We start from the raw sequence: 24,213 nt of genomic DNA, 5'->3' as shown, positions 1-24,213 counted from the left end.
ATCTTTTCTTTGATTAATGCTCCAATACACGAACCCTGTCAAATAAACTAAATAAAGAAAAGAAAGAATTTTAGTTGGCAAAAGTTTAGTGCAAGTTTGTATTGATAAACGTATTTTATAAGTTAAAATGCTTGTGTATTTTTGCTTTGTCTTTAAAAACATCTCTTATCTGTTTTCTGTGTTACAATGTACATTGACATCCTTATTCTAACAGCATGGAATAAGAACAGGGAGCGCTGCAGCATTTCATCAATGTACATGTAGCCATGCATGTGTTTATAGTAGACGTTTAATGTATTTTAGCTTATGTAGTTTGTGAATCAAGATTACTGATGATAAACTCTTGTAGCTGCAAAAACAAAAAAATATAAACTATAAATGTATATTTATATACAGTATTTAGCTGGCAAACTTTGAGTTTATTCATTTTTGACAGGAGGATTAAAAAATGGGCTTCAGTGAATCTCACAAGGTCACCTGAGCTGTTGGATGTTTGCCACACTATACTGTTTGTAAGTTTGTAATCCTTCTTTTGTTTTCTCATCATTTTTAAGATGAAGACGAGGTGGGAGACAGAATCACTGTCCGAAGTGATGAAGAGCTCAAAGCCATGTTGTCATACGTAAGTACTTTTTTCTGTCATTGTGTTAAACTTCCAGAGGTTGTGTGGTGACCATCTCCCTTTTGAATAATAAAGTAAGTAGAGTCACTGAACAAAGAAATTCTTTATTCTTTAAGAGTTTTAGCAATCTGGACGTTACAAAACATATTGCCGTTATTGAAATTTTAAAGGGGAAGAAAGCTGTTTCTGCTCTACAGCACTTGAGGCAGACAAGTACTTGTATTCAGATGTTTTTGACTTGCCATCAGCAAGTATAGTGACCTATAAGAGCTCTTTTTTTCCTTACCTTTTAAGAATTGAGATATGTGAAGGAGGGGAGAAGCATTATTACCTTCCATTCCATGTTGGTAGGGTCATAAGGGCATTCCCAAATAATTTTAGGATCATTGTTCTGCTTTGAAAAAGGATGCTATAAAGCGAAAGTATTCAACACAGTCTTTTCAGGAGTACGTGTCTCAGCAACTTCATATCAAGGTCAAAGAAACTACAAGAAAACAAAAGAGGCAGACTCGACAGACCTCAATTACTATGTTAAATTTAGAAGTTTCCGACAGTAAAACTTTACCATTGAAGCAGTTGGACTTTGTTTGATATCAACGAAGGTCGGGTAAAAGACTTTCACATTCAGGTCACATCTCACCCTCGCCTTTACTTTTGATGGAAAAACATACTTTTCTACACTGTGTAGTTTAATTGACATCCAAGCCCTGAACGATTTCTTTAAGAAAGAAAATATCTTTGATGTTCACTATTTTTTGGGTTTTAAGTTCTAAAATTTGTTTCTCAAGATAATAAGGGTTGCAGTGAAAATTAATTGTATTCATTCTAATTTGGAAAACTTAGTTGAGGCTGTAAATGTGTAATGTAGAATAGGAACTGCTTTGGAAAAGTGATTCTGGACTCAGGAAGTCCAGAAGACTAGAAATGTATTTATCTGCATCCCCTCAGTTTCTATAGAACTTGAAAAATTACCATCTAAGTGGTATCAACCATATTGCAGAATTCAGTTTGATGATCAGGAAAATGACTTCCAAATCCACTAAAGCGTCGACACTGTTCTCTCCACCCATTCAATCTCCACTGGGTACTGCAATCTATTTTAATATTCCACCATATTTACTGATCATGCCATGGACAGTAAGAGTAATGGCACATAATGAGGTTTTTTATGAGGTACACTGAAAACTAAATGAACTGTCAATTTTTATTATTTATTATTCAGTACTTAAAGTTTTGCCTCATTAAAGAGCAACCCCCCCTCCAGGCTCCAGAAGTGTTCAAAATCTACTTTCGTCTATGGATGTCTTTTACCCCCCATCAGCTCACAATGATGCTGCCACTGCCACAGGCACAATTTACACTCTTCTGTTTTTTTATTTTTTTTTTGTCCGTTTTATCACTTGTGGTTGCTTTTTAATCATTAAGTAGCACTGGGTAGCAGTTATGCAAACTGAGGCAGATGTTGTGTTGCAAATCCTAAATGAAAACGCAAAAAAACTTTGACCTCAGCTCTTTTTTTAACACTTTTATGTTTTTTTCTTCTTTTGATGGATGTCAGGTGAAATGAACAATAATTGAAAACATCACAAATACACAAATCATTTAATCCTTTTGGGGTTTTTCATTTCTTCCATATATTTTTATTTATTAATAATTGCTGATGCCGGTGATTTAGAGAGCCGTTCCACCGCTCAGCTCTTAGTTCTTTCTACGTGTGATGATGTGACATGTCTGGAGTGCATATTAATGTATGACCCTGACACACATTCATTGTACCATGAACAAATATATTGTAACAACTCTGCATTTCTTTGCACCCTCAGAACATCCATTTGTGAATTTTTTGTGTCAAATAAATCCAGGAGCTCTGTAATGGGTTTCTTCTCCTGGGACAGCCAAGTAAATAAAAAGCTGCTGATCGCTTGGAAAATACTGAAACTCACTGGAATATAATTTAAACTAGTCAGTTACTTTGTATGCATTTTTTTCTATTTGTGGTTGTTTGCTGTAGTTGTCATTTGGCCTCCATAGAGACCTCAGTGGATTTTGACATCAGTGATATTAATTCCAGGTGAGCAGACAGCCATTATGTGAGATTAATAGGAATTAAGGGGAACCGCATGTTAGGTGAAAGATGGGATAATTTATTTAGCCTGTCACTTCGTGTGTGCTGCTGTTTCTGTCTGTGGTATGTTTTTGATTATAAATTTACTGTCATGCTGTCAAATAATAAAACATGTTTTTTTCTTTTCTTAACACTTGATTTAACACTTTCTATTAAAAAGTTTTGCTTGTGATGTTTGAACAAAATTAATGCACCAACTCGGCACCTAATTGACATCAGCGTACAGAGGGCATTTATTGTGAAAGGCCTCGCCATCAGAGAAAAAAAGAAAAAACATTGATTGCCTTGTGATCCAGGGAGACCGGGTAGACTTCCAGGCATGTATAATCATTGTTCGATGCCTTGAAAGACAGACGCCCCTGTTCAAAGTTAAAGACCGCTCCATGTCAGGTGCTAAAAAAAACATGACCTCATCTCTTTCTCTCCTGGCTCCCCTGGAGATGGTTGTTCTGATTCCACCATTCTTTTACTCTCGTTTCCCCTTAGTGTGCAAATGATGAGGAGACTCATGCGTTCTCTGTTCTCGCACACGTCCCTTAAGGCTGAGTGATGGTATTTGGGATCGGACGCTGTTTAGTTATTGGCCAAGAATGGAAATTTTCTTTTAATAACACACCTACTACAGATTAGGTGGTAATTGCTGCTGTAATCAATAAGCTAGCTGAGCGGAAAATTAAATGTACGTGAAGCCTGATCCTCTCTTGCAACCTCAAACACACACAGCGTGTCATTTAGTTTTTTTTTTTTTAAAGTATTAGTCCCATTGTAGAAATGTAGCCAAGTGAAAGTGCCGGAGGGTGAAGGCAGAGAGCTAAGAGCGAAGAAGGGGATCTGACAGTGATAAATAGACCTTTTAATAACAGCTGTGCCACTTGGGTAGCCATTCTGATCAATTCCTGCTCCCATTGTCCCCTCCACTTCTGCCACCCCCCCAAAATAAGAGCGCAAATTTGCATAATGCTGTCATGCGCATGTAGTACACATTGGACAGTAAATTAAACACAATTAACTCATGTATGTGTACGCTACATCTTAAGTGTCTTTGTCTCGTGTGAGGCCTGTTTTTACCGCGTGCTCGCACACAGTCGCAGTTTGAACAGATGGTTCGGGAAACGGAAGCATCAGTTACCGGTTTGCTTTCCTGGGAGGCCTGAGAGTGTGTATGTCTGTGTTAGTCCTGTGAATTATTGTGTTAGGCGAGCTGTTGACCTAAAAAGGAAAGGGTTAATCCAAGAGTTTTTGAGGATAAGCCCAGTATGCAATCTTCATAATTTTCTTAGCTGTGGCTTCATGTTGACTCTGGTGAAATAATCATTTTGCATGTATTTACAAATCACAAATCAATCAAAGTTTCAGATCTTCCTCCCCAGACTCAAGACAATGTAGTATTTGCCTTTATTTGTGTTTGTTTATATGTGAATTAGCTTGAATTGGTGTAATAAGTAGATTTAAAACTGTTTATGAATTGATGCAAAACATAGAAATGTGTTTTTTTTTGTTTTGTTCTTTAGTATTTAAACACAGTGAATGAGCAGCGCATGAATGGACTGCTCCCAGATCCTCTACAAATTTTTCCAAGAGGTACAGTGACACTTCCTGACATGCAGCAGCATCAACCATGTTAAACAAATACATTATGATTGCTTTGTCAAGATGTTAGCTTAAATATTTTTGCACCAAGGACATCTCCTTAACTCCTCCTGCACAGTTTTTTTTTTTTTTTTTAATTCTTAAAGGATCTCATTTCAACACATAATTCTAATGTTGTGGCCTGCTCAGTATGAACCAGCCCTAAAGACAAAGACGTAAAACATTTCTTAAACTCCTTACAGTTTTATTTCTTTTATTTTTATTAAGCCTGGTTGTATTTATCTCAAGTGTCTCAAGAGCCCAGCATCTCAATCACTTCATGTCCACAACAAATTTCAGTATAACCCTCATTTCATTTTTTTTCTCATTACTTATAAAGAGCTGATTTCTTTTCAACACATTTGTAAAAGGTCCAGTGATGTGCTCTACAATCTAGTCAATTACTGTTTCAGCCGGCAAGACTCCAGGGATCCGGAACATACATGGCCTGAAGGTAAGTATCACAATAATTGTTTCAGCTGCCTTACACGGGGAAGGAGGGGAGGGGATATGGGAAGTTGAGTCAAATGGATTGGTAACGCTGTGTTCCACTTATTGAAATGTCAATTGAAGTCAAGGCTCTCCTTCTCTTTCACTCATTCTCTTGTTCTCAGCGTCTATGTTTATGCATGGGGATATCTGGCCCTTCATGTCTTGGGGCTTGTCTCTCGCTCTCCCTCCTCCTACCCGGTCTTTATGTGTTCTTGGTTCTTATTCTGGGATTGTCAGTCGAGTTTAGGGTGTTTGTGTGAAAATCTGATTCCCCTTCAGAGCGTTAGGATTCTCTCATTCCCTACCACTGGGGGATTTTCAGCATTGACTGGAGAAAAATTGCGCTGTAAAGAGCACGTCATTGTTCGACTGTGAAATTGTCATTACAAGCCTCCAAATGGCCTTTCACTGAATCTTTCCCATGTTGTGTTTGGCATATGTTGCTATTGAAAGCCGTTGCTAATTATCATGGGTTAAATGACTTGACACGTCCTCAGTCTCTCCTACTGATCCACATTATAACCATCTGCATTTCAATGATAAAATCAACCCCCATAGAAATACCAAAACGACTTTATTTAATGTATTCTCATAGGAGCCTTGGTTACAGCCACTTCATTGTGGGCTCTTTCTTTTTCTCCTATTTTTTCAGCTTTTTAAGGTCAGAGGTCCAATTTGAAAAGTTGGTGTTCTTTAAAAAAAACCTTTAGTTCTTTGGCGATTTTCCTCTTATTTTCTCCTGGTTTATTACCAAAGTAATTGGCTTAGGGGAGCCCAGTGTTCCATTGAAATTAGGTTTTCCTGGGCACTAATTAAAGAGAAAATCTCTGTGCCTTTTTTGGACCCAACAGATAGGACTTTTGACCTCAATTAGAGTTATTTTTAGTACCCTCTTTTTTAGTTTCTCATCTCTTCATTTGTGTTCAATAACTGGGATAAGTATGCAGGTCCTTGGAGTAAACATGGATGCAGAAAAAAATAGATCTAGGATAGGAGGAACAGAGTCCTTCATGATTGATCACATTTTGAATGTTTTCATTTTTCATTGAGCTCTTGCTGACCATTATCTATTATTTCTATTCTGCTGAAGCTGTAATTTGCTCTAACTCTGTGTGAAGAGAAGGAGCGTGGAGGGATCTCAGTATTTGATTCGATTGCGATTAATGAGGCAACGATTCGATTATGAATCAGTTATCAATGCATAACAATGTGCATTTTTTTATTTTTTTTTATTTAAGAAATGCTTCTCTTTCCTACAAGACACTAGACCAATATGACTTACTTTTCTCCACCAAAGTGCATTTTTAAGTCAAAATCAGTACACTTGTTTAACTTTTATTGAGAACAGAAACATTCTGGCATGAAAAGTGTTTCGTTTGATAATCAAAAGCATCAAAAGGTTAAAAAAAAATCCCTGAACTCAACAACTTTAAATAAGATAACATTACGTTTTATCATTAGACCAGCTTTAATGAAACGCTCTTTAACTCACGTCAAGCTAAATAAATAGTGTCTAGCTAGCTGCACATTGTGATTGTGTCCATTTTTTGTGTTCCCTACATATTTAATTTTGGAGTGACAGAACTTACACACTGCATGACTTTTATCCAATCGACTCTCAACTCTATGAAAGCCAAAATGGTTCCAAATGGTCGTTTCAAGCGAAGTTTGGGCTGGTTGGATGACAAGATCTAGATGATCAGCCGAGTTTATGTGCCCTTCAAAAATGCCCAAGTGAATAATGCTTTTACTTTTACTTTAAATCATGTTCATTTTTTGATTATCAATTATTTAAAATTCATAAAATGATTTAGAATCACTTATGGATCATAATCGATTCTTCTAAATATCAATTTTCACCCCACCACTACCTATGTGAAGATACAACTGTCTTAAATTCTTCTCTTCCTTTGGCATGTCATTATTAGTAACTATTCTTTCTGGGTTTTGCCTTTGATATCATTTCAAATGTTTCATTTCAGGTCAATACGAGATCTAACCCTGCCAGTGACTGCACTCATGCTGCGTCTGACTCCATAGCCAACAACAGGTGAATTTTCTGCTCGCTTTTTAAATGAAACATTGGAACTTGTGTGTTTTTCTCTGAACATAGTTGAGTTTTTTTTTCTTCAGCTTAAAAAAGTCCTCAGCTGAACTCAAGAAAATCTTGACGAATGGGCAGGTGAGTGAGTCTCATTCTCTTTACCTCGCTCATCTTCAAAAGTAATCACATTTGTTGTGTTGCAGTGATTCTTATTCTTGTACGTACTGATATTTATATTATAAAAGCTAACCTTGTATTTTTTTTAATTATCTCTCAGCTTTTATGTTTGATGTTGTGTGAGTTTTTTGTGAGTTTACTTAATCTTGGTGATTCACTGGAACATTGTTTTGACTCATACAAAAAGTTCCTTAGATTCTGTCATCGTAGGTCCTTTGTGTTCTCTGGTTATAGATATTGAGTCATACTAAAATAAAAGAATTGTTTCCTACATTCTTTGTTATTACTAAACATCAAAGAATTAAATAGGTGATTCTACTGATCTTTAAATATATCCAAATATACTTACTTTCTGTTCAAATTCTGGTAAGCACATTTCTAAATGATTAATTTTGTGGACAATGAATGAAAAGGTTATTTTTTTATTACTATTGTTATTATTTTTAGGTCAGTAAGGTTACCCAAACCTAAAGATCCTTCATCTACAGAAGATGCTAGATGGTTAACTGCACTAGTCCTCTTTCTAAATAATGAGTCAATGAAGAAATTTAATGTCTATTAAACATATACAGTGGGGCAAAACAATATTTAGTCAGCCACCAATTGTACAAGTTCTCCCCCAAAACATCACTGCTCTAGAGGAGATCTACATGGAGGAATGGGCTAAAATAACAACAACAGTTTTGTGAAAACTTAAAGAAAACGTTGACTGCTATCATTAAGAACAATATATAATATGATAAAGTATTGAGCTAAACTTTTGTTATTCACCAAATACTTATTTTCTTCCTTGATTTACATAGAAATTCTTTAAAAATCTGACAATATGATTTTTTGGATTTTCTTTTTCTCATAGTTGACATATACCTATGATGAAAAATTACAGGCCTCTCTCATCTTTTTTAATGGGACAACTTGCACTACATATTTTTTTTCTGCCCCACTCTATATGGATCAAAGATTCTAAAATTGCAAGCATTGTTAAAATAATGTCCCTTACTTGAAATAGGTTTTTTGATCTATGGTCATGTAGACTAGAATGATAGATGAATCACTTTTTAACTCCACATCCGTCACTGCTCTGCTCACCAAAGCACAATATCCTTTTTATAAATTAAAGAGCGATAGTTGTATTGATCCCCTTGTTTTGTTTTATTGTTTTGTTCTCTTTTGTGACACTGAACTTGGGATGACCCAAAGCTTGACTTATTTATAGCTACAGATAACCATGTTGCAGTCCCCTGTATGCCATTGTTCTTAAATTACTAATGCAGGTCAGAAGTTGAATGGGTTATGTCGTTTTATTACTTAACTACTCTTGTGTTACACTTATTTGTTGATCAGCAGATAAATGCCCAAGATATCCACTATCAGGAGCTGCTTGGCCATGGAAATGGAGGCACAGTTTACAAGTAAGCATTTGTTACCTCTGACACTTAAGCACCAACCAGACACCAAAGGATGTTGATACTGATGTAGAAGTTAAAGTTATAATATAATGTTCTCGTAGCAGTGGATAGTTTTGGGTTGAGTTCAACCTTTTGAGTTTTTCTGGTCAGAATTTATGACTAAATGTCACATATTACTCCACAGAAAGCTTCCTCTAAAGACTTCGGTATTCTTCACCTCTCCCTCTGTGGTCCATTTATCTCTTTCTGTTTGGTGTGACATCTATCAGGCTGGTTTGTGCCTTCATTTATTTATTCTGCTTTGAAGGTTGCAAACATATTAAATATTGATTTGGCACTGTAAGAAGTGACAGCCGATGGCTTAATCGTTCTATAGCTCACCACTTTACCTGCCACCATGAAGAGCTCCATCCTAAAGACAAATGTATTGTTGACCTGCTAGCGTTATGACAAGGTTGGCATTTGTGTTGCTCCTTCTATCTTTCTTTTCTTATCTCGTGTTTTCTCCTTCCATCAATTCTTTGCTGTTTAGCTCTTTTATTGAGATCGAGGTATTGATCACTGCTCAGGCTAACCTTGACCGGACAGAGCAGCTTTCATCAGACAGTCTCCAGTAAAACTAGTACATTTCTTATAGCCGATCGAAAGCACAGTCTCATATTTTTATGTTGGTACTTTTCTGGCCGTTTTATGATTTAAAAATTGTTCTATAAAGGCACCGGCCTTTCATAGTTTTGACAGAAAAGGATTGGTCATCAGTTTGGCACCAGAAGTGGTTACACTGCACTGAAGAAAGCCGATATCGCAAAGTCAACAACTTTTCAGTCAATTTAGCCCAGCAAAAACAAAATCCATGTGTATTGACAAAGGAAGTTTCTTGGCTGAAAAGATAAAGTAAGCAAATTATAACATGCTGAACAAATCACACTTAAACTGTTGTTGCCTTATGACTGCACGGTATAGACTTTCTGTTATTGACATTAGCACTTTTTTTATAAAGCTAATTACATTAATAGATAATTTATGGTTCTCTGACACAAGACCACTACTTTGTGTTCTGGAACAAGATCTTATCCCATACTCTTGGCACCAATAATTGACTATTGTTGATGCATTTAGATGTATAAAGAGAACAATCTTTTATTCATTTACCTTTTTGGTAATTCTTAAAAACTCCTTATGAACAAAAACAAATCATCAACCATTTGTGCTCCCAGAAATAGTTGACAAACACAAGTAATTCTTAAATTTACAAAGGATCATCTCACTCTGGCTTTGTAGTACACATCAACATTACAAACGATTTACAAATTAACACATAAAACCATAAAAAGGATACTAACATTTAAAAAAATCTTAATAGCTGACAACTATTCATGAAGGGAGTTTAAGAGCAAAGCAGTTATATGTGAAACACCTCAAATTTTAGAGGTTCAAAGGAACCACATGTAATAAATACTTATGCTATTGCATTGTACATGTGTTTCCTTGTTTTTCCAGTGTAATTTGAGTCAAAGAATGTCAGTGCGTCACTGCAAACACTCTTTCTCTGCATGAAATCCTGCCTCCTTTTAACCTCTTGGCCCATTTATGACCCAGAGCCATTTAGACTCAATTGGTTGTTACCAGCAGTGCAGCTCTTCATAGCCGAACGTTCTCCAAACCATCCATCAAAGTCAACTGTTGTTTTTTATTACACTGTCTCTACCAAGTGTCCACCAATCTAACAGGCTCAATGGTTTATAAATACAGAAACAAGGACACGAGGAGTGTTTTTGTGGATCCCGTGGATCCAGCAGAGCAAATAAAAGACCATCAGAAAAACAGGAACATCTGCTTAGCTGTGACAGTGGTGTCAGCTACTTAGCTACAGTAGTTAGTTCTGTTTTTTTCTTCTAGATCTTTTTGTTCATTTGATTAAAAAAAAGACACCATTCTGCTGTCTGACGTCACTTCCATGGTTCTTCTTTTATCTTAATGCTTCTTTTACCACTTTTAAAATGTGTGTGTGTGTCCAAATGCTTTTAGTTTTAGATTGATTCCTGACAATTGGTATTGAAGATACACAGCTTTAGGATTTCCTCCAGACTTAGACCCATTCCGAATTCTTTCCTTCTCCCTAGCCCTTGTCCCATCCCCTTCATTTAGCCCTCCAAATAGAGAGTTCAATCCCTCCCACGGTCGTCTTTCAAACTACATAAAATCCCTGTTCCACACGATGTACCAGAAGTAAAGCAATAAAAAGACAAGCTGCTGGATGACCTCCACTGTTGTAGATTTTCTAGTCATTGCACTACAATGAGGCAATCACACGCTAGCGGTCTACACCACGCATGCATCGTGAGAACAAACTGTTTAGTGGAAGCGAGGATTAACTGAGTGGAAACACTCGCCAGATTTAACTGGACCGTACCGTACCACTTCTTACCATACCGGGCTGGACCGCTCAGTGGAAACAAGGCTTTAACTACCAGACAGACCTTTCTAGAAGTTTCCCAGAAAGCCTGCTCTTTGTAACTTTTAATCCAATAATCTTTTCATTCTGAGCTCCTGTTGAGCTTCTTCACTTTACATAGCATCTTAGCATCTTTACATAACAACAATTTAAATATTTTAAGCTAAAAGGCCATAGATTTGCCTGAAAAGTATATTATTACTTTGAATGTTTAATTGTTAGTTAATTAGTGGTTAAGCTCAATTTTATGCAATCAAATACCCATGTCTGATATCATTCACCACATTTTAATGAAATATGTACAGATAATATATGAATCCATAGGAAATATAGTTTTACACATGAATACATGTTTTGCCAAGTTTCTTGAACTGTACAGTTAGATAGTTCCAATATTGTTTTGCCCTTTTTATCGCTTCAGGAAAGTTAGGTTGAGGATGTGAGGGGCTGTAAGCTGGCAGGAGGCGTGTAAACAGATGGGTGACAGGAAGGGGAGGGGTTCTCTGTGCCAGTGCTACCGCCCACAACTTAGAGGTGAATTTCTAATGAACTACTGCTACTCTGCAAAAACTTTGTCCTAGAAAATGCTAAAAATGGCATAATCATAATTCAAAGGCCACTATTAAAATATATCTAAAGATGATCAGAGTGGGTCTTTAAATTACTTGGTTGGACACGTTACTGTAATTCTTAATCATGTGCAGCACACAGGTTTTATTGTTAACCACTTGGAACAGTGAGCAAGGAAAGAACACCTCAGTTATAGTAACATCAACTAGTAGGTGTCGTTTTTCTTTGTCTTTGTGTAGCAACAACTCTATACATCTGCTGGAACAAAGAGTTGTATCGCTTACTTTCTTTTCTAATCTTAAAGTTTAAGCTTGTTGTTACTCTTTTAGTGACTGTATTACATTTCACACCCTTAGAAAAGATGATTGTTTATGTCCATTTGGTCACCTGTCAGACTTCATTACATCCTGGTGGACAATAAATTGTGATATGCAAAATTAATTGATATTTACTTGTTTTCCATTTAGAAGAACGGTTAAGACAGCCCGAGCTGAAAAAGTAAGGGAGAGGAAAAGGCGACTTATTATTATTGTGACTTTATATTATGTATATTTATGTAATCCTTTATCTAGGAGGCCAGTTTCAGTAACCCATAGCCTTAACTTCAAGAGAGGTCCTATGAATACTGCATGATGGAGCTTTTATTACTGAGCGAGCTGGAGTGTAAATAAGATCCAGGCAATGGGGCACATTTACTGAGGTCAGATCAGGGGGAAGTGGCAGGGGGAGCCTGTGTAACCTTGTCTCCAAGTTTCCTGCTGTCACAAGACTGTCATTGTAACTCATACAGGGACAGTCGGCCTTGAAGTGGTCAAGGACGGTGTGAGAATGAAGCTGTAACCAACAAGTCAGTCTTCACCCACAGCAATAAAATATGTCTTGAGAGGCTTTTGTTTTGGTCTTTTAGATGATTTCCTGTTTTTTCTTAACATCTCTTACAATTGTTGATTTGCAGATGACAGTTAGTGTATTAAAATAAACAGCTGGTGTACATGATCACCATTTTTGCCCCTTTTGTTTGGTTTAATGTGAGACAGACACAACCCTATGAAGATACTACTGTATGTCTAGAGTTTTAATTTAGCCTGATCAGTAAACATCATCAGTGTGTCCATTGATGTTCCACAGTTTATTTTGGGTCAAGATGGTGCGTAGTATATTTAAAAAATCAAAAGTGTCAATTCTGTAATTGAATCGAGAGACATCCATCATCTTTCAAGCACATTGGCTATAAAATTAGAACATTTTAATTAAAATAAAAAAGGTTCATCACCCTCACACGAGGGTGATGAACAAGAAACAGGTTTTGTTCGAGCTGAAAAGCTTTACTCATTGACTTGCACTTTGCTTATTATTTCTAAGGCTGGATTTTCTACTTCAGATTTTTTTTCAAAATACTTTACTCAGTCATATGTGTCTCATCAATCAGATAATAAAGAATAATACAACTTCAGAGATGACGGTTTGGATTATGAGTTTGTACCAAAAGTAGGGCTGACGCAAATTATTTTTTTCAATTGTCGATTAATCACCAATTATTTTTCGAATGTGGACTGGATGTAAAACACACATCTTAACCAGATATTGCCCTGGACCCTTTTTTCTTTTAATTTTTTTTAATGTTTCCTCACTTTCAAGCTCCGTTGGTATGTTGTTATGGTACCCGAGTCGTCCTAGAACGTTCTGTGTCATCACCACTGACCTGGAGTAGCACTACTACGCATGTATGTCAAAGACAATGGCAGACATGGCATTAGAAAGTGTGCACAGTAGTTTTGAGGTTTAAAAAAAACAAACAATCAAATACTAATCGATTATCAAATTAGTCATCGGCTATTTCAATAGTCAACATAACCGTGACTGATCAACTAATAGTGGCAGCCCTAACCAAAAGGCAGCTTGTATAGATGTCAAAAGATAAAGATCGAGCAAGTTTGAATGAGTCCCATTGAGAAGAAACTTGACCTTTTTAAGGTTGGCCACATTAAACACACTTTGCATCATAGACGCACTCTGAACGATTCGTTGACAGGCAGGCACTCGGGTGTCACATATACAGAACTGACTTAACAGCTAACCAGTCTGTGTGACGTTCAGTGAGCCAGCATCATTCCCTTTACCTGACAGCTGCTGGACAGTGTTTGTCCTTGAGGATTGTATGTTAAGAGGTCTTGAGGTATTGTCACTGCTACTGTGAACTAACCTTCAAGGGCGGTAACTAAAGCCGGCTCCTGGCATTAAGGCTAATTAAATCATTATGGGCCCTGTCGGTGACCTCTGCTTGCAACCCTAAACTCTGTCTGGAACAACTAGAGCTGGGGGCAGCTGTATCAGGTTTTAATGTGAATGATAAAAAAAAAGATGTCCAGTTTGCTGCCACCGATGTTTCAAATAGGGACGTTTTTTGTTGGTTCAACAAGTTAACCATCCTTCTGTGCACTTTTTGTAGTCATGTGTGATCAATTAAAATTAATCAAATCCAAATGAGCAAATCTCTTTAAAATAAACTTATTGTGAAAAACAAAACTCCAATGATAGTAGGATGAATGTACATCCCCAACAGAATTATAGTCTTTTCTTTTTTCAAATAAAAAAAATATTATATTTAACCAACATCCGTTATTTGTGAATCAATCTGTAAACAAATCAACATTTTTTAATTAATTTTTCTTAGTGGTTTGTTAGAAAATGTTGTTAAATAAACCACTCAAATTATTCTTGCTGTTAGACATTCAAAGGAAATTATTTATTCATATATTTTAAATCTTTGTGAAATTTCTTCTGTAAAGGGGTTAATTAAAATAAAGATGTTCTTTACAGAAAGTGTTTCTTAAGGGTTTTGTCATAGGTTACATGTTCAGTGTATACACATTATACTTTTTGTCTGGCTAAAATAGAGCCAGGAATCCCATTGTTGGAGAGCAGGAAAATGACTCATTAGTTAATATTTACAAAATGTCTTCGAGTGTGACTCTCAGCAGTCAAAGGTTAATTAGAGCTCTGCTGCTGCTGATGCTGTTGTAGCTGTTTTGTTGACTCTCAATTCAAAAGTAACAAAAGATTATCACAAGGTATTGAGTGAATGATGGATCCAAGCAGGTTAAGTTTTTCAGAGTTTCACATTGTTGGGAGAACATGCCTGCTAGTGTCCCTGAAAGCTATTATGTGTGTTAATATTTCCTCAATCATGCATTCACACGTGGTTTCTTTTTGTGTCTGTCTTCTAGTGATTGCAGTACCTAGAATGCAAACAAGCACCTGGTTCCAAACAGGCTCAATGTCTGCCTGCGTCACAGTCTGTTTTTGTTTCTTTATGTCCTGAGTTTTATTCATTTCTTTTTTTGTGTATTGTCCCTTTAGAGCGTACCATGTTCTTGGCAAACGGGTTTTAGCTGTCAAGGTGAGCATTTCTTCATTATACATTATATTCATATCTTTTCCTTTTGCATTAAAATGTTTCCATTATTGGGTAATTAAATGAGTATATTAATTTTCCTCTTTCTTTGTTTATAGGTCATTCCTCTGGATATTACTGTGGAGTTACAAAAGCAAATTATGTCAGAATTAGAAATTCTTTACAAGGTTAGTGTTGTTTAGTTGCGTCTGTCCCTTTCCATTTTACTCCTCTAAACACACAGCAAAAACACTTTTCACTCAAAGTTATATCTTTTAGATATGTTGTGTGTCCGAATTCACTACTCACTATGTAGTGCACTACATTGTGCGTTTGCCATTTTTTAGTGCTGTCCAAATCTACAATTCCAAAATCGAGTGCCTTAGAAATTTTCCCAGAAGTCTTTGCAAAAAAGCAGTGTGCATCGCTGGTCACTACATTGTTGAATATCGACCATAATGCATTGCGTTTGAAATTTGTTTTTGCAGAAAAAATGTGTTTAAATGTAATTTTTAAATAAACCACCTATGTTTTCAACATCAGAACACAATGGATTCATAAATAGACGTTGTGAAATGTTTGTATTGATTAGATTAGATTTTCATTTGTGAAATCAGTGACGTCATACTTGCTGTTTAAAAATGCTGTTTGAATTGATGTTAAAATCCAGGGCACTACATAGTCCAGCACTATATAGTTTTTTTACTAGTCAGGGGTAAGCCTGGGTATTTGGACATAGCCCATGTTATTGTAGATTATACCACAAAATATTATTAATATTATTAGTTCACTTTTATTAATACATTCTTAGATGCTTCTCTTATTAAATACTATAAACAAGTGTTTAAACCCCTCCTAGAGTTGACGCTTGCTATTTCGTGGTTCACCTTTTGCAGTGTGTTCTGCAAATCTTTTTATGTGCAATTTTGCATCCTAATTGGATGTTGACCTTGTCAATCAAACTCCTTTGTGCCTGTCTGCTGTACAAACTGTGATCAGTTTACATAAATCTTGTATCACGAGGAGATCTTGTTTTCATCCCTGTAATTCTGGACTTATTTCTCTGTGAAAGTTTGGACTTTGAGAGTTTAAACAAGAGAGAAAGGTGGGAAAATGTTCATGACTCAGACAGTGTATAAAGTGTGTAGTGAGGGTTTTCAGAGCCTTAAAACATCTGTACTCCTACTTACTTTATTTCACCTCTCTCGGGCTGTTTTTACCACATATCTCCTGCGATAAACTATAGGGACCTCTGTCGTAACTGGTTTTATCTTGTGAAAAGGTTGGTATTTATATCACCTTTTAAACCCCTTAACGCCTAAATTTATTTCCAGCTATAAAAAAAAAGACTTGTGTTTTTACTTTAAAGTTGATGCTATATTTATGTAATTTTGGATTCAATGTGGTTTGTTGCATATTTGTGACAACAGGCATTTAGAGGTTAACATGAGCTAGTTTTGATTTTGCTCATCCATAATTACAGACTTTGCTCTCATTGCAGTGCGATTCCCCGTACATCATCACGTTCTTCAGTGCCTTCTTTGTAGAGAACAGGATATCCATATGCACAGAATTTATGGATGGTAAGCTTTTAATCTTTTCCTGTGGATGTGAGGAAAATACTCCACTGAGTGACCATTTACACTTCAGCAGATCAAGGGAAGCTCTGATTGCTGTGAGCTGCTTAGCATGGCCGTGTGCTAAAAGCTACAAGGGTGTGATGAGTTTTAACTGAAGTGCATTGGTAGATGTATTTGTATGTGGGTGCTTTGAATGGTGGGAGTGAGTGTGTTTTCAGGTATGCATTTGTCCAAGTGTGTGGTCACACAGCAATTCCCTTGTTTCACACCTTCTCCAGCATCTCAGCAAAGTCTTTTAAACTTCTAAACTCACTTTCTTTGTGCTACTTTCCTTGACTTGCACTCAATTATTGAAGACCTTCAAAAACAGGGAAGTTAATGCCAATACAAAAACGTTCACAAGTACATTACACAAGTGTTAGGTAGAGAAAATAACTAATATGACGCGTGGATTCGCATGTCCAGGTTTTGTTTCCTCAAAGATTAGGAATATAGAGATTTAATTGAGGTAAAATGTAAAGTGACAACACCCTGCCTTGTGGGAACTTCTTCAAATGGGGACATTTGAGCTGCAGATGCTTAGAGAAAACAGAATTCCTCTTCATCACACAGAGTGCTCTCAAAACACCAGTACTCTCAAAGACTTCACAATAAGATACATCAATGTTGTACCAATCGAGGGTGACTGATCAGTTTGTTTCATACAGGTGGATCTTTGGATGTCTACAAAAAAATTCCAGAGCATGTGCTGGGGAGGATTGCTGTGGCGGTACGTACACAAACTCTATAACATTATTAGGCAGAAAAAGTTGCATCAAAATTACATCTAAGAGCTGGTTAGGTTTTTTTTGTGTTTGTTTTACAAAGTAGAGTAACAGTTAATGAAGTTCACGTACGTGCATAGAAAAAATGTGTAAATACATCTTTTTGTACCTGTTTTGCTTCACATTTTTTTAATTAGTGTTCATTTCTCTTTATGACGGATTTTTAAATGAGGAAGAGAAAAATGTTGAGTTTCTTTGAATAACCTTTTTTTTTCCTTTGGTTTATGTTCTATTTTATGAGCACTGATGTCAGTAAAAATAAAAACGATTTTAAAAAATGCAAATGTTAATTTGTGAGTTAGCTATTGACCTTTTTATTGGACAATAAATAGTTCTGTGCTTGAGTAGACAAACACTGTTATCCAAGGTTTCCTCCCATCAGAGCGATTTTTATTGAGCTTGTTAACCAGGTAAAATCCTCTGCAGCCTTCTAAGAGATTTTTCCACCATTTTCTAGACTACTTTTGTGTGATGCAGTTTTTTGTTACTTTTTAAAAGCTTCTGGATTATATTCTCACATAAAAAAACAGCATTTTTCTTACCACAGGAAACCATCTTTTCTTTTAATTGACTATGTACACACTTTCATCAGCCACAGTTTCTTCCGTCCCGCAGCAGTCCTGGACTGCAGGGACCTTTTTGTTTTTGCACCAGTTCTTTCTTTTTGAAAACAACTTTCTTACCTTTGAACAAAATTTGCTTCCCTGCCATATACTCAAAAACTCACAAAAATTTGCAGGCACCTAGTACCTTGTAAAAAAATTAACTTTGTGAACGAGCCCCATTCTACCAAAAAATGATCACATCACAGCTGGAGAAACTTTCAAAAAATGAATGTGGTCAAAATCTCTAATGGAGCTCCAAAAGTATTTCAAAATCCACTTACAAAATCAAAACACGTGTTGGAGATCTCCAAAGGAAGTTTTAAAATTATTGATGACCACAGCACCTATGACTTGGTGCCCATGTTGTGCAAGTGTGACATTTTGCACTTTTTATAATTTCTCAGAATATGAGAAAAGGAAACTTTTGTTCAAGAAATTTTCACAAAATTTAAAACACTTGCCACCAGATTAATGTTACAGTCACAGGTGTGCAGAATGCCCGCTAGCTACAGGATGGCTGATGGCACTTTAACATGGACGGCTGCCGTTCTGAAACATTTACTCTCCGTCCAGTCAGAGCTGTTGCTGGCTGGTGATTCTGGCTGCTCCGACCTGTGGGCGCTCACCTGTCGCCAGATTTTGTATAATGGCGCCATACCCGCCCGTCACTGGACTGCCATTGCAAAAATGTTCCCGGGTGGCCACTGACCATTGCCAATTTTTACAGAGACATTGTTGGTTCGTCATAAAATATAAACTTTTTCTTAAAACCTCAGCGGCCACCACACAGCGTGAAAAAAGTGACTTCTGCCTCCAATTTACAAATGCCTCTGCATGGTCACCTGCAGAATTTGTTGAAAAACTTTCATTAATGTCGCAGCACAGCAGCATTTAAGGTTATTTGACTGTAGCCTATAACCATCACCAAAGTATTGTTGACCTTTGACCTTGAGATGAGGTTGCCATCTTGAACTTTAGAAAAAAATCACCAATCAATCAATCAATCAATCAAAATTTATTTTAAAAAAACTCCTCATACTTGTGCAATTCAAAGTACTTTATAATTAAAAACAGAAACAAACAAACAAACAAATCAATAAAAAGAGAGAAACCCAAGCCACCACTTAACCACCCCCCTCCCTCCATTAATACACACAAGACATGACCCCACAGACAATGAACACTTATAGAAGTAAAAAAAATGAAAACTCAATTTACTCAAGCTTTAAATGTAAACTCCTACTGGGGATTGCAATCTATCACCTCCTAACTCTGTTAGCATCGTTGAGAAGCTACTTGGAAAAAAATGTTGGAATTAGAATTTGTTGATTTTGAACAGCATAAGTGTGGCAAGCCCATAAAAGTGGAGTTCCTCTGTTGTTTGCTCATTTTTACAGAAATGTTTTTCAAATTTAAAAAAGAAATCATTGGCCGAAGGTGAATGAAAAAATGTGACACACAATGAAAACATAGTAGGAATGTAGGAACCTCCATCGCCAAGAAAATCCAAAAGTTTACTTTTCCCCATTCTTTTAAAAATCACAACCAGGTAACTAAAACATAAAATCATTGCTATGGTGATATAACTAACAGAATTGATTTTTTTTAAATTAATTTGCCATGTGCTGCTATTGACTAGAGTGTCAGGGGCAGAGGGGTAAAGTGTGGGGCATGTAAGTGAGGGCTGGTCAGGATAGAACAGCAGGGATAGACATTGCCTGCAGGCCATACAGCTCGCAACCTTAATAGTTTGGCTTACAGTTTGTTTTGTACCTCATGCAGAAAGTCATTGCATTTCCTCAAAACAAAGTTTGAATTTTCTATTAGCTTTTTGTTTATATTTGGTGGACAGAAGCAGGATTGATAAAGCACAGTTGTTTTTTTTTCCTCATTTAAAACTAGTGTTTTGATTGAAGTGGCCTTGATGTTGATTAATGTGTTTCTTCTCCACACTCATTCCCCTCCCTCCGTCTCCAGCCCTTGTTTTCTGCTCCTATCCTTTAACTTTGTCCGTAATCAAACAATGACAGCTATTTAGTTGGTGCTAATTCAAATTCACAGCTATTTCTCTGTGCCCCTGTCACACTTGTTAATTATCACTCAAGAAAAGCACAGAGAGGGTGCGAGTTAGGGTACACGTGCCAGTTGTGTTACTCACACCACAACCTTTCAAGGCAGGCCAAGGAAGGACTTCACAGAGCTTTTGTTCTCTTAATTTGTCTTGGATATTGTATTTTAATGGTGTTTGATGGGAACCTTGAAGCTGGAATCATTTCTCACTTTGGATTAATTAGGAAACAACCAGAGATTAATGTAATTCATTTAGATTGATTAACATGAAATGACATCCTCTTTATGTATTTAAGTTATTGTGTTTATTGCCTTATGAAACTGGAATGTCTTCATATCAGATTTGTTTAACAAAGCAAGGGGTTGAAATACTGTTAATATTTAGAAAGTCATCACTGGAATGTTATATAATAAACTAAAACTTCACACTTGCAGATCTCAAAATCTGACTCTCAAACACTCAAAAAGTAATTTTCATTCAATACCTAGTTTTAAAATCCTTGAATGATTCCAAGAAAAGGATTTTGTCAATGTTAGCGGACATGTTAACACACTTGATTAAAGTGATGTTCAACAGAAAGACACACATCTAACAAATTATTTAGTGCTTTTTGAACTTTATTAAATTGCCTGCATGAGTACGTTATTACTGCGTGTGTCTGTATAAATTGGTTTTAAGAGATTTGCCTGTGAAAAAGTTTAAATGGAAAAATTAACACCAAGGTTTCTAAGATAATGTCTTATGCACATTTCTTGTGACTCTTCAACACCTCATAGACAGTGGACACTTATTTTTAATAAATGTTATTTATTGTTTTACATTACTGTCTTTTATTTAGAGCTTGGCAACAAATCAATTTCCCTGTTGACAGATCAACACAGTCCTATCTCCTTATGTTGCTAAAAAGTATTTTTTAATGTCTACTATAAAAAAAAAGGATTGTTTCGGAGCCCGTATTGATATAAAATAATGGAATAATTTTCAGCCTCGGGAACCAGTTATTACCACATAGGAACACGTGATTGTAACCCACAAGAGCTCTAAAATGTGCAGTCATGTTCTTCCAATCTAAATAGAAACTTTTCAACTAAATCAATGAATTGTTATACACCGTGTGCAGAATTATTAGGCAAGTTGTATTTTTGAGGATTCATTTTATTGTTGTACCACTACGACACACTTGGTCAATCCAAAATGTAAACTAACCCTCAAACTTAAATATTCAAATGGTAAAAGTGAATAGTCAGGGTCCTGCTGGTTTATGGCTTACATCCGATTGGAAGGTAGGGGTTTCAGAGACCTTATGGCTTCCTTGCTGTAAAAGAATAGCCTTTAATCTTGAAAAAGGCATTCCACATGACCAAATGGTCAGCACAGGTTATCACAGTTGTTTTCCAAGGGTGGACTGCTACACAGACTTGAAAGATGCTTGAAGAAAGTGTCTTCTAAAAATTAACAGCAGGTCAGAGACTTGATCTTGAGTCCATTTTCAAGATGAAAAGGTCCAATTAGGTTATTTTTAATGATACCTGCTCACACCAGCACCCCACCTCCACCTTGCTAGTGTATAAGTCAAAGTGGAGCTCTGTGTCCATTACTGATCCAACCACAGGCCCATTCTTCTGGCCCATCAAGAGTCGCTCTCATCTCATCAGTCCACAAAACCTTTGAAAAGTCTGTCTTGAGACATTTCTTGGCCCATTCTTGATGTTTAACTTGTGTATCTTGTCGAGGGGTGGTCTGGTTTCAGCTTTTCTGACTTTGGCCATGTCTGAGAACTGAACATCTCGTACTTTTTGACACTCCAGCTAGGTTGCAGTTGTGGAATATGGCAGCACTGGTGGATAAAGGATTCCTATAGCTTTACGGTTGATTATTCTCAAATCTTTGGTAGTTGATTAGCATCTTCTCTTCTCCACAGGTTTTTGCTTCCTCATCAACAATTTGCAACAAAACCCTTAATAGTTCTGTGATCACACCCCAGTATGTTGGATATTTCAAGAGTGCTGCATCCCTCTGAAAGACTTTTTACAATATTTGACTTGTCAGGGTCAGTAAAATCTCTCTTTCAGCTCATTTTTCTCGAGGAGAAGAATCTGCATAATTATGCGCACCTTTATATAGGATTTTGACCTTTCTAGGCCATGCCCTCCTTTGTAACACAAGTTCCTATCACCTGATATGCATTGAAGCCAATATGCATTCAGATTCATATCTGAGGGACATCTGAGGGCTTGATGTTGTCAATTGCATAAAATTATTATCTGATCAAAATAGTATCTTGCATAATAATAATGCACACAGTGTATATTCCTACTATCCAACCTGATTGATCTGTCTGAAGAAAGTTTTGAATCGAATTATAAAATCGGTTATAACATAATTTTACTGGGCTGAACTTTATGAAATTGAACGATCTTAGAGATACAGGGAATCTGGAAAACTTCACCTGCACAGTTTAGTAACAGGTATTTATCTCCGAGTTACATTGGTTGAAGTTTTGTCTAAAGATGGATTTTAGATCAGTGAATCAGATCCTTCAAAATGAACAAATATCGACTGAATTGTATCACCAACAACACATATGATATTGATCGAATTAATTAACCTTTGTATGGTGTTCAGGTCTGTGGGACCCGTTTTCAGTTTACATCAATAGAAAAATTAAATAATTCATTATTTCTACAACTTGAAATTCTTTGGCTTTGGCTCATTTTCTGTGAAGAACATAAATTAAAACACATTTTCATTGATACTGTACACCCACCCTATGCATTTCTATTACACTCGTTTTGAAAACCTAAAACTCTAGCGGGTCCACCAGACCCATAACCACTTGCTAAGTTTTTTTTTTTTTATTTCACCTTTATTTAGCCAGGAGAAGCTTATTGAGATTACAAATCTCTTTTGCAAGAGTAACAAAAATACGAACACCACACAAGGGTTAAACTGAATTAAAAAAAAAAAATCTTTGTTTTTGGCTCTAGTTTTTTAACTTCAGCACTGTCATTTCAATTCTGTCATTGTTGTTTTGAAGCTGCTATTGCTGACACAACAGACAATTCTAATTGAAGGGCCACTTTATTTAGTTAAAATAAAATATCTTCCAAGATCAAAGTATCTGTCCCAAGAAACACTATCGATTTATGTTAACCAAATTACAGCCAAGGCATTTTAATTATGATGGTAATCACTTTTCCAGTGAAAAGCTTTCCTTTTTGGGTGAGGTAGATCAAGTTAACTTGTTTTGATCAGTTAATGTATTTAATATGCACTTTGCAAAGTTAAATGGTTTCCATAATTGACTAAAAATCATCTAGTCGAATAATAATACTAAAAATTTAGGAAACCTTTTGTACTCACCTAACATAAAAGCAATGATGTAGTCTGCTGCACACCCTGAGGATAATGTAAAAAATTATCATTCTAGAAAATGAAGTGATACCTTAACCCGCTGGCTCAGCAGGGTAGAGCGGCTGTCCTTCAACCAGAAAGTTGGTGGTTCGATTTCCCGTTGCCCCATGTGGAGATATGTCCCCAGGCGAGAATGCATAAACATGAATAGTAGGAATGCAAAAGAGTTTTCTGTTGTAATTCCCAGGGAATACTGAATTTAGACATCTAAAAAACACTGTTTTGAAGCTCAGGCTGTCATTGTTCTATTTTAAAAAAAAATAGCGAATGAAACTTCACTTTTAGTGTTAGTCTTGTTTATAACATTCAGATAAACTTTATAAATGGGATATAGTGACATCTTGATGTCTTTTTAATACAAAATATTTTATATTCAATTGTAATTTTACTATTTTCAATCAAAAACATAATAGTTTCCTATTTTACATTTTGCCAAAATTACATTATTTTTGTTTCATTTATCTTTAGGAATACATTTGTAGAAATATTGTTTTATTTTTGTAGTTATTTGTTTTAGTACAATATTTAAGGGTCTATCAGTAGTGTTTGCAATTTTAAGTCTTTCTTTGTGGTGTTTCAAACATCTCACTGATACGCAGTAATGATGTCGTCAGTGTTCAAGTCGTCTCATATTGATGCTTTGGGAGGTTCCATAAGCTCTCAGGGGTGCTGTGGACATTTGTTTAAGCTATATTTATAACAATTCTCAGTGAATTGTTTGATCTTTTGTTGCTCTGTCTGTGTCTGCAGGTAGTCAAAGGCCTGACATATCTGTGGAGTCTGAAGATTCTTCACAGAGGTG

At 36.2% G+C, this 24,213-nt stretch overlaps 1 protein-coding gene across 3 annotated transcripts in view; it reads left to right on the top strand.

Annotated features, from left to right (window-relative positions):
- map2k5 (mitogen-activated protein kinase kinase 5) overlaps positions 1–24,213 on the top strand; it is a 59,910-nt gene that overhangs the window by 2,614 nt on the left and 33,083 nt on the right. For 2 of the 3 annotated variants that reach the window (XR_002921726.2, XM_024295519.2), the window contains exons 3-13: positions 555–622; positions 4,259–4,328; positions 4,790–4,830; positions 6,851–6,918; positions 7,002–7,050; positions 8,434–8,501; positions 14,884–14,923; positions 15,037–15,105; positions 16,419–16,500; positions 17,205–17,266; positions 24,162–24,210. Coding sequence is in view for 2 of the 3 variants with exons in the window: in XM_024295519.2 (XP_024151287.1) it covers positions 555–622; positions 4,259–4,328; positions 4,790–4,830; positions 6,851–6,918; positions 7,002–7,050; positions 8,434–8,501; positions 14,884–14,923; positions 15,037–15,105; positions 16,419–16,500; positions 17,205–17,266; positions 24,162–24,210 (666 nt within the window). In the remaining variant the exon portion in view is untranslated. The remainder of the gene's footprint in view (positions 1–554; positions 623–4,258; positions 4,329–4,789; positions 4,831–6,850; positions 6,919–7,001; positions 7,051–8,433; positions 8,502–14,883; positions 14,924–15,036; positions 15,106–16,418; positions 16,501–17,204; positions 17,267–24,161; positions 24,211–24,213) is intronic. The other variant, XM_024295520.2, reaches the window with a different exon arrangement.

The sequence above is a fragment of the Oryzias melastigma genome, linkage group LG3 (genome assembly GCF_002922805.2).
Source record: "Oryzias melastigma strain HK-1 linkage group LG3, ASM292280v2, whole genome shotgun sequence".
In the NCBI taxonomy this organism is placed as follows: domain Eukaryota; kingdom Metazoa; phylum Chordata; class Actinopteri; order Beloniformes; family Adrianichthyidae; genus Oryzias; species Oryzias melastigma.
Note: the sequence above shows the minus strand (reverse complement) of the source record. Positions and strands in the feature narration are given on the sequence as shown.